The 11,041-nt window shown below is 44.7% G+C and overlaps 1 protein-coding gene across 2 annotated transcripts; it reads right to left on the reverse strand.

Moving 5' to 3' along the window:
* Positions 1-218: 218 nt before the first annotated feature.
* Positions 219-10,196, reverse strand: LOC311060569 (carbohydrate sulfotransferase 12-like). 2 transcript variants are annotated; one of them, XM_084078802.1, is made up of 6 exons: positions 9,978-10,196; positions 7,720-8,357; positions 7,155-7,297; positions 5,360-5,488; positions 4,648-4,840; positions 219-1,348 (listed from the first exon to the last, which is right to left on the reverse strand). In XM_084078802.1, exons 2-6 carry the CDS (start codon positions 8,242-8,244, stop codon positions 1,076-1,078), a joined length of 1,263 nt encoding a protein of 420 aa, XP_083934928.1. In that variant the 5' UTR covers positions 8,245-8,357; positions 9,978-10,196; the 3' UTR covers positions 219-1,075. The 2 variants fall into 2 exon arrangements, with proteins under 2 accessions (XP_083934928.1, XP_083934929.1); XM_084078803.1 differs by lacking the exon at positions 9,978-10,196 and adding an exon at positions 8,626-8,759.
* Positions 10,197-11,041: the final 845 nt, after the last annotated feature.

Genomic DNA, 11,041 nt, shown 5'->3' on the forward strand with positions numbered 1-11,041 from the left:
TGACAACTTCTGTTTTCTATCATCCATTGATGTAATATATCTAGAAATGAACAGAAAATATATATCTAGTATCACTGTGACATATGTGAAGGACTATGCTCAAATACTCACTCACTCAAATACTCACATAAATTACAATTACATTGGACTATCGATCAGTGCTATCGGTCAATGAAATTATTGGACACAAATATACACACATTGGACAATCAAAAATATAAATACTTACAAAAACACTTTATTCCTGAAATTTTGCAACTTTACAACATACTTCCCTTTAGAAATATCAACCATTTGTTTTGTAGCACCAGTCCTACTCAAAAGTCCAGTTGAGCCGCTCTGATTCCTGAACCTCCTTTGACTTAACAAAACACAACTTAAAGTGCTTGAACATGAAAAGTGGAGATAAATAAATGAGCTAGCGGGCCTGTTTCTTCGTGAGCAAACTGAGACAGATGTGGACAGAAAAGACATTTCTGGTAGGCACTTCAATCACTTGAGGTATGGCAAACTATAGACATTGATGAGCATTTACAGAGCGAGCCCAAGAATGACTGCTATTTAATACATTGCACGTATACTACATGCACAGCCCTAGACCACGCAATACATTGTCGTGGAGGGATTAATCTCGGCAGTCGGCAGCATTGTAATTTAGCAGTGTATACTACTTTTTTTGGGGGGGCTTTTCTGTCTTTATTGATAGTACAGTGAAAGAGAGACAGGAAACAAGGAGAGAGAGTATAGGAGTGCCATGCAACAGAGCCATGTGGTACATGCCCAAACCACACGGATCTCGGGCGCCCCTGCCAAAACATTCAAATGGATATGATACTTAGATGACACGAGCTGACCCCAAGTCACAGCAATAAGCAATTAATTACTGGGCGGTGACCGGTGAGTACACACAGAAAATGTATTCCGCATTCTGTGGCTGTGTATACGGAATACATGCAATTTATGGAATATCAGCCATTCTATGGCTATTACAGAGCAGTCTATTAAAGGCTTTACTGGCATGAAGCGAGATGAGGTATTGGATCCAACACACCATCTTTGGCACTGTGAGAAAGGGCTACCGGTGGAGCACACTGTCAGGCTTTGGATAGCCGAACATTTCGAAGTCCGGCTCGTATAACTTGTACAGTTCTTTTCTCATCGCCACGGGGATCCGCGCAAACCAATCACTTTCCCAGCTGGTGGCTGTGCGGTTCCGTGCGCCGGAAGGGAAGTGGAGCAGGTGGTCGACACTCAGGAGTTTCAACAGCTGTTCAGAGTCCGACTCTAAGGTTTCCAACCTGCCGATGAAATCATACTGGATCTGGCATGGATGGCACAGACGGTACACCTGCAACACACACACACACACACACACACACACACACACACACACACACACACACACACACACACACACACCATTACTAGCCTGGCATGGCCACTGCGCAGACATTAGTGTGGAATCTCTGTGTGGAACCTGCATTTCCAAGGGGCAAATAAAAAAAATGCCTCTGGTGATAAACCCGCCCCATATTTGCATACTGTATTTGTACACTGGGCCCTGATTGGTCCCTCACTACTTCGGAGGGAGTTAAATCCAATCACAACTGAGCGGTGCCAGACCAAATCTGCCGAGGGCAATTTTCTCTTTGCAACGCAGATCCGTCTGGTTTCCAGGCTAGTCCATTACCACATTAATCACATGCCCCGTATACACTGGGCATGTCATAATATGTGAACATTCATAACAAATAGCAGATCTACAAGCTCACACATCATGACACATGGTGACGGATTGTGCTTGCAGATATGCTATTTTTGGTGAAGAGTAGGGGACCAGGTATAGAGGTCAAGGAAGTATATAGAGTTTAAGTGATTGAGATATGTGTACATTTCTTTTATTAGTTGAGCAGTGAAATACATAAAATACCCTATATCAACCCTAACTACTACGAGCATTAGGCGCTATTGATACAGTGCAGGGAGATGTTTGGTGTCTTGCTCTGGGAGACTTGGAACTGTGTGGGCCACAGGTGGTGAACTGGCAACCTCCCTACCCACTCAGCAACGGGCGCTCAGTCATGTTGTCAATACCATAACAATTATAGCAGCTAGGACATCTTACCAGCAGCCCAGCCTAACCCTACTGACAGTCCTAGTATACCCTGACATGCCAGGTAAACCACTGACAGCCCTGGGCCTGTCTATCTGACCTGCAGTTTTGCCATGTCTATCTCTCTTGTTGGCCTTGCCCCTCCTGTTCCGCTTTGTGCTGCATCAACTGTCCTCTCTTAATTATCAGGATTGGCTTCACCTGGATCAGATGAGACTAAGTATAAAAGCACCTTCTCTATTGGTTAACTTTGGTTCTAATGATTGGTGGACTTTTTTTTTGCACTGTATAACACCAGCGTGATCTAATATGAGATTGATGACACTAGCGCTGACTCCTATGGAATGCGGAAATACTCGTTCTATCTCGGCGAGATCAAAGCGTGTCATAACTCTCTCTCTCTCTAAGGGTCTGTACAACACCAGATCACCTCATTCCACTGTCAGTGCATCCAACTCCCTCCTCTCATACTGATTTACTAATAATCTCCCCCTTTTGTGTTATGACTCAAATGAGTGTCATAACATGCCATCACAGGGGTGTTGTCTACACCAATTCAACCACCACCTCACAATAACAGAAAAACCACAAGTAAACAAAATAACTACACATTAACTAACTAAATGCAATTTGACCAAAACCATAAATATTTTCCACCACCTCACATTACACAACCCGCCCCCTGGGATCCTATCTTCGAGCCATTTCAGAACTTTAAAGAGTGAGTGAGTGAGTGAGACTGTGTCTGTGCAGCTTTGGCATATTTTAATCCATAACCATGTATATATTTGATATTAAATAAAGGCATCAATTCACCAACCGTATGTTTATTTTTAACAGTCCATGCTATGCATTTATTGCCTGTTGCAAAAGATCCAGTGATAATAGTAATATTAAAGACGTTATTACCAACTTCCTCCTTGCTAATCTGACTGCATGCTCTCTCAAACCTCTACAAGTGATCCAGAATTGTGCAGCACGGTTGGTCTTCAACCTCCCAAAATGTCTTTCCACTTCTGCACTCATTCAACTGGCTGACTCCCGGTTGTATTTAAAACACTGGTGATGACCTACACGTTGACCAGGGACATGGCACCCCATGATTGAGTTCTCAGTCGCCACCCCTTCCTGCATACTTTGTAATGGAAATGACTATATACTATACTAATTTCTTTTATAATGTTCTGTCCTTCATGGACACAAAATAATATTTGCAACATATTTGTTAAATATGTTACAAATATTATGTTGTGTGCATGAAGGACAGAACATTCCATTCTGTTGACGCCACTGTGCTGAAAGTCAAGATTGTCTAATAGATGTAACAAACCAATGTAATAACGCTGAGACACATTTCAGGTGTCAAGATGTGCTCTCCGATGCTTGCAAACATTAAACCACATCAGGAGTCACGTGTATTTATCAATATTGATTCATCTCACCAGTGTTTGTGACAACTATTGGAAGTGTGCAGTTCATTTTGGTGATGGGATGACATTACTTTCCCACTGAATCTCTCTTTTCAGGTCAACTGCTCGTGGCTGGGGTGTAGGACCACTGAGGCTTAAAACCTTTTCACACACCATTTCTGATCAAATAGTGAGATGAGAGTCACCCAAAAGTGACAGACTATCTGGACGTTTCAATAAGTGATCCCAAAGAACAAACCTGAGGTGAGAGTGCAACACTGTGGCACAGAAAATATGGCGGCAGACATTGAGGCGCAGACATTCTAGGACACTTGATCAAGACCAAAAAGAATATGTGGCTGCATGAATAAAATAAGTAAAAATGTAAAAGACCGTATGGGAATTGAAAAATATAAGAATTAACTTAATTCTGTTTCCTCCTGAGGAGAAGGTAGAAACATGGGCACCAACTCGAGCAAAGAGCTCCAGAGTAGATGGGTTATACTGTTTTTTCCTAGGGAAGGTTACTTTGTCGCACACACTTGTTTTCTTGACCGTCTAATTACTTGACCACTTACCCTGTTTTTGGCTGACTAGGATTCATGGTGATTACTAAAAACGTTGCACTCAATGTCACTCTGGGTAAAAGTGTCTGTTAAAGCTGCAATCAGTAACTTGTATGTCCTACCTGTGATTTGAAAAAGAATAGAGTCAGCACACTGGTGATGCTGAAAAGGCTCTGCAGTATTTTTTATTGCAGAGCTTTTATACAGCACTACCTTCCTCATACTACCTGTGATTTGAACCTGGGTCTCTCGCATGGGGGACCAAACATCTACTTCTCATCCAAGAGAATGACCACTTGGTCAGGGGAGATTGTAAATAGGTATCCTAGCTGACGCCAAATGCTAAATGTCTCAATGGAAGTGTATAGGGAGTTCACCTCCCCCCACTACAAATGTGCCAGTTATATTGGATTCATTTATTCTACCATACAGATTGCTTCAAATCATGTTTTATTCATAAAAATAAGTTCCAGATTGCAGCTTTAAAAGTCAGTTGTAATCGTCTTAAACAAATCACATTTGTATTATGTACTCTGTGTGCGTGAGAGCTCTGCTGTACCTGTCGCCAGTGTTCATTGAAGACCGCCTCCTTCTCAGTTTCTGGGTCCAGCAAGTATTTGATGAACTGCTGGAAGCTTGGTCTGATTCCAGCGGCAAACGCTTCAGCAGCCGTCGCTGGCATGCTTCCAGAAACATTAGCATACCGACGCAGCATGACAGAGCCAAACTGCTGGTAAAAGTCCTCATTGGGCCTTACGTACACACACACGCACGCACACACACACACACACACACACACACACACACACACACACACACACACACACACACACACACACACACACACACACACACACACACACACACACACACACACACACACACACACACACACACACACACACACACACACAATTTTATTATCCATGGCTATTCTGTTAATTTAATGGAAACTTCATCACTTTTCTTCATCTCTACAAAGCCAACACCCCCAACACACACACACACACACACACACACACACACACACACACACACACACACACACACACACACACACACACACACACACACACACACGCTCAGTGACTTTTAATAACCCTGGCTAATAGAGCTGTAGATTCTGTTTATAAATGAACACTTAAACCATATGAACCTGAGTGAACCTTATTCATATTCTGTGGGGGATCCCAGTCCCAGTCAATAAAGCATATAGCTACTATAGGGTTTAAGTTGTTAAACAGCGTGCGCGCACACACACACACACCTACCTCCCAAACTTGTTCCTGAAGGCAGAGATGAGTCTTACGAAGGGGTCTCGTACAAACAGGAACTTGGTGTAATGCTGCAACTTCAGCGCCATCAAGTGGCGAGACAGAGAACCATAATGACGCCAAAATCTGGTAGATCACCCACACACAACAAGACACACAGACGCAACACACACACACACCAAAACCTAGTTAAAACACAGCTTATTGTGACACTGTGTGCAGTTCAGTCACATCTTTTACACGCACACTGTATTACACAAATGACTTATGTAGCTTTCATAAATAGTCTAATTTACACCATTGCCCAGTTCTTTGTAAAGATGAGAGCAGATCCATCCTACACAGTTAATTGTCTGTGTGTAAATTAGAAAGTGTACAGATGTAAACAAATGGGGGCAGGAAACCCAAGGCTTATTTTGTTTTCAAGTTCAGGGTGTTTTAGGTGTGTACACACAGAGCCATGGGTGTGCCACTGGTCAACACTTGCACACAAGAATGCTATGAATGGCACCATGTGTCACATCGACGGACCACATCGGAAATGTGTGGTCCTCTACGCTACTTGGACCTACTACGGGTCACAGACACAGTCAGAGAGAGAGAAGGATGAGGCTGGCTGGGCTATACTGTGTCAGGAAGCTGGAACTAGCAGCAAGCAAACTGACACTGTGGGAACAGGGAAGCCAGGGCAAAGCCAGGAAAGGCAAGAGGTTTACGCACCGTTTACATAGATGCACTGCGGCGTGACAGCGGAGCTAACAACACTGTACAGCTCAAGACCCTGATGCTAGACAGGAGGGTGTGGAGGAAGGGCAGCAATTCAGGAATCCAGAGTTTGTGTTGGCTAGACCATCGGTTCTCAAAGTGGGGTCCGGGGAACCCTAGGGGTCCTTCTACTATTTTAGAATTATGTTTACCTATATTGACATGCCAAAATTAAAGTACTGACGCCAGGTTGAAAGTGGTTAACACTGACGATTTTACAGTGTACAGATAAAAGCAGGCACACACGGGCAGAGATGGATGGCCCAAATGGAAAAACACAGGCACACATGCACCAATATATGTGCCAGTTCCCGAGGGGTAGAGAAAGCTGTGTCTGTCCTCTCAGCCTCGTGTCCCGCCCGACCTCCTTCAACTCAACACCTCTCCACACTTCCAAACGTCAAGTCAGTACAAGGACGGTTTGTCAAATGCTATTGAAATTGATGGTATCGCCCGTTTCCTCCCATGTAAAAGAAAACCCCAGCGGGGTTTATAAAAAGAATGTTTTGGCATTTGGCAGTTGAACCTTGAACCTTGATTTTACGTTTCATTTGAGATATTTATTTTCAGAAAGAGACAGGATAACTAAGGGCAGAGAGAGAGAGTGACGTCACGTGCAAGACAAGACAGGAATGGTATTCTAACCCGGGTTTTCGCCCCCCTCACAAAGAGCATTAATTGGCACCAAATGCCTGAGCCACCAGGCAGCAGGCACCCCGCCCATTCATTCATGTCCAGTGAGTGAGATGCCAAGATTATTATTTGATGATAAAAGAGTTTCATGACATGCATTACTTAATGTGATGACAACTGGAACTGTTGTAGGCTATAAACATTTTATGTTTACCACGGGATAACAATTTGCTTTAATTGTTCCAAAGAATGTCAGCCAAACACAAAATTGGTGACTCCAATTGGAATTGAAAGTGTGTGTGTGCGTGTGCGTGTGCGTGTGCGTGTGCGTGTGCGTGTGCGTGTGCGCGTGTGCGCGTGCGTGCGTGCGTGCGTGTGTGTGTGTGCGTCATACTTGGCGAAGGTGAGGTGGAGAGTAGAGTTGTGTACCAGGTCAGGAGGTACTGATTCCGGGTCAGTGTAGGGTCTTCCCGACACGGGGGAGACCAGAGCGCCAGACAACACCACCATGACTCTCTTCCAGTTGGTACATGCTACCTGGAAGAGGAGATGAGACACAACCATGACCTGGGAGAACACACACACACACACACACACACACACACACACACACACACACACACACACACACACACACACACACACACACACACACACGTGTACACACACACACACACACACACACACACACACACACACACACACACACACACACACACACACACACACACATGTACACACACATGTGTACACACACACACACTCTCTTTCTCACACACACACACGCACACACACACGCACACACACACGCACACGCACACACACACGCACGCGCACGCACCCACACACACACACACACACGCACACGCACACGCACACGCACACGCACACGCACACGCACACGCACACACACACACACACACACACGCACGCACACGCACACCCCAGTGGTACTGTACCTTGGGAACGTAGCAGTAGATGATCTGGTGGGTGTCATCCACTATGAGGTGGTCCAGTTCTCGGTTGGGGATCTGCTCAAATGTCCGAGACTTCCCAGGGAAGTCCACTGACTCGTCCCCGGCCGCGCACACGTCCAAAATCCTCCTCTTCCTCTCCTCCTGTCTCTTCTCCTCAGCGTACTCCCTCTTCTCCTGCTCTTCCTCCCTCTTGTCCTCTCTTTCAACCTTCGTCTCCTCCCGTGCAGGGTGGAGGAGAGGGGGAGTGGTTTCCCTGGCGGCGGCGAAGGTCGTGCTGGGCCGGACCGTGCTGGATGATGAAAAGGAGCGCGAGGCGACCGGCGTGGCCCGGGGGAGCGGGTGGGAGGAAACGCCAAACGGGTCGCGCACCACCGAGTCACGCTTCGGACCCTGGAGGGGGTAGAGGTTGAACCCCCCGCCCACGTCGTCCCAGTACACGATGATCAGCAGAATCATGAACACAGAGCCCACGGCGAACGCCACTCGCAGTCCACGCCAGGCTCCCATGGCTACCGGAGGATCCAGAGCCGCGATTGGTCGATATCGATAAACAGGAAGGCTCTATCGTGGCGCCATGGTGACATCTCTGACGGAAGGAGATGCTTCCTGTTTGTTGGTCACTGCAAAGAGGAAAAGGGAAATGTTACCAATTTTAAGATTGTGATCACTGCCTAACAGCCCAACGGTTAAAAACAGACAAATGTAATAATCATGGTATGCAGGCCTAGCTGCGCTTTGACCGTTGTAATGACTTTATGTTATTAACATGCTAAAACAAATCATGTCAGCATGATGCACAGATTACCCATCATCAAACTTATAAAGTCAAACAAAGAAACGCTGTAAACACAATAATCAATTATAGATAGATCCTAGGAATGAACATACCAGCGCTCATCATGAAATCATTCAAGCACTATTAACGTCTCATCAGCAATGCATGCCAGGAGGCTTTGTTCCGTACAGTTTGAAACGGTCTAGAGAACACCGTGGGAATGTGGAACCTGCTCCCGAGTGCTGAGCTGTCACAGAGAGATGTGAACAAACGGGGTGTGGGTGTGTGGGTGTGAGGGGGGTGGGGGGGGGGGGGACGTGTTGCTGGCTGAATGGCTCTTCTTCTTATTGTTGACCACATTAACCCTGGAGTGCCTATATGTTGTCCATGTCATTATATGCGAAACATTTTCAAAAATCTTCAATATTTTTCAGAATAAAGAAAACCACACAGCTAAAATAGGCGATCTACAAGCTCACCATTGTACAGCAAAGTAAAATAGGGCTTATTTGTAAAGCGAGAGAGAGAGAGAGAGAGAGAGAGAGAGAGAGAGAGAGAGAGAGAGAGAGAGGGAGACAGACAGACAGAGAGACTTGCTGCTCCTAATAGGCTAATATGTGCCTCCTCAGTGGAAGAAAGAAGAGTGGAAAAACAGGGGAAAGAAATAATGGCTGTAATAAAAGATGATAGAGGATCGAACCATTAAGGTCATGTTCTCCTGACAGAGGAGGAAATGATCTGCTTCCTCTCTGTGGTGCGTCTTTTTCCACTAGACGTTGCTTTTGGTTTGGTTTCAGACCAAGAGACCAAGAAGAAACTCCACGTAGACCAAATGAACCTATTTCTGTCACTCTGTCAAAATCCTGTACACCCAGTCCTCACACACACTGCCTCTCTCTCTCTCTCTCTCTCTCTCTCTCTCTCTCTCTCTCTCTCTCTCTCTCTCTCTCTCTATTCCATCTCTCTCTCCCTCTCCTCTCCTCCCCCCCCCTCTCTCTCTCTCTCTCTCTCTCTCTCTCTCCCTCTCACGCACACACCACTTGCCCCCGACCCTCCGAAAACAAACTTAATTTATACAGTGAGTGGACAGGTTACAATGTAGCCTTTCACTAGCCGCAGTAGACTCTCGCTCTCTGATCTCTCTCTCTCTCTCTCTCGCTCTATCTCTCGCAAACCCACTTTCTCTCACTCTGTTCTGTCAATGGCTAAAGAATGCATAAATATGCTATTTCTAATAATATGTATTTTTTCATTCTACTCAAACTAAAACGTGTTCTCTGCGGCTGAGCCGAGCCCACATATATAATATTACTGTATGTCCCGTTAACACGCTTCACAGCCGCGGGCGCATCTCAGAAGAAGCAGCCTAAAGAAAACATCAAAGATCTGAAGGTAGATCTATATCATTTGCTGTAGCCTACATACGCATATAGACATATATATATATATATATGCATTTACTTACATTTAGAATGAGCTTCATGCTGCATCGAGGACAGTCCTTTGTTGTTGTCTGGTCCGTTCAGTGACGAGAAGACGAGGAGACCGGGTGGCGAGGGGAGAGGAGCCAGCGGTCACCCCCATAAGAAAGAACACCCTCGCGAGATCTGGTGTAGGTGGGAGAGACCACCACCTATAATAAGTTCCAGCCAGGCTCCTCGCTATAAAACTATCCCTCGCGAGAGTTGGTGTATAATAAGACCAGCACCTAAAAGTATAGGCTACTATAGAAGTGTAACCACGCCCACACACACAGCTGCCTGCCTCACACAACTTTCTCTCCTCCCTAAAGCCCTCTGAGCAGTCGAAGCATCAGTGAGTGACACTGACTGACTGGCAGACAGTGGTGAAAAAAGTACTCAAATGTGTTAAGGAATTCAAAATTTACTTGAGTAAAAGTACAAAAGTATTGGTATCAACATGTACTTAAGAGTACCAAAAGTAGAAAGTACTCATTATGCAGATTGCCCCATTTCACAAGTTTTCAAATGTATAAAATGTATAAAAATCTTTTGAAAATAGCAGATCTACAAGCTCACAATGCGTAGCATCGCGTTGCAGATCGGCTATTTTCAAAAGGCCAAAATGTAGGCTGAAGAAGTGGTTTTGTAATTATAATCAAAATCTACAAAGTAACTCTAGTAAAGTTTTCAAATAATTGTAGTGGAGTAAAAGTACAATATTTACCTTTGAGATGTAGTGGAGTAGAAGTCAAATAATTTGAAATACTCCAATAAAGTAAAAAAAATACCTACACTAACACATTTTACTTGAGTACAGTACTTGAGTACATGTACTTAAGTTACTTTACACCACAATGACAGGCAATGATTTTTTCTTGTTAAAATAGTAAAATACTGAAGAATTGTACAGCTGTACACACACGGTTCAATGATCGCCTTAAGGAAGCCAAAAAAACATTTGAAAATGTCTCTCCAGGCTCCACCTAGCCCCTATGATGACTCATTCCTTTCGTATCAGTATTTCTTGCTTATGATTTGTGCTAGTTGTGTAAAACAACTTGCATCT

Source organism: Gymnoscopelus microlampas (assembly GCF_963454915.1).
Source record: "Gymnoscopelus microlampas genome assembly, chromosome: 2".
NCBI lineage: Eukaryota > Metazoa > Chordata > Actinopteri > Myctophiformes > Myctophidae > Gymnoscopelus > Gymnoscopelus microlampas.

What these genes read in the sequence shown, in the direction of transcription:
- LOC311060569 (XM_084078802.1), bottom strand. Translation starts at nt 8,244, where the DNA reads ATGGGAGCCTGGCGTGGACTGCGAGTGGCGTTCGCCGTGGGCTCTGTG. An exon ending in TCTACTGCTACGTTCCCAAG is followed by an intron (nt 7,298 to 7,719) that starts GTACAGTACCAC and finishes CTCCTCTTCCAG; the next exon opens with GTAGCATGTACCAACTGGAA. An exon ending in TTCAGGAACAAGTTTGGGAG is followed by an intron (nt 4,841 to 5,359) that starts GTAGGTGTGTGT and finishes TGTGTACGTAAG; the next exon opens with GCCCAATGAGGACTTTTACC.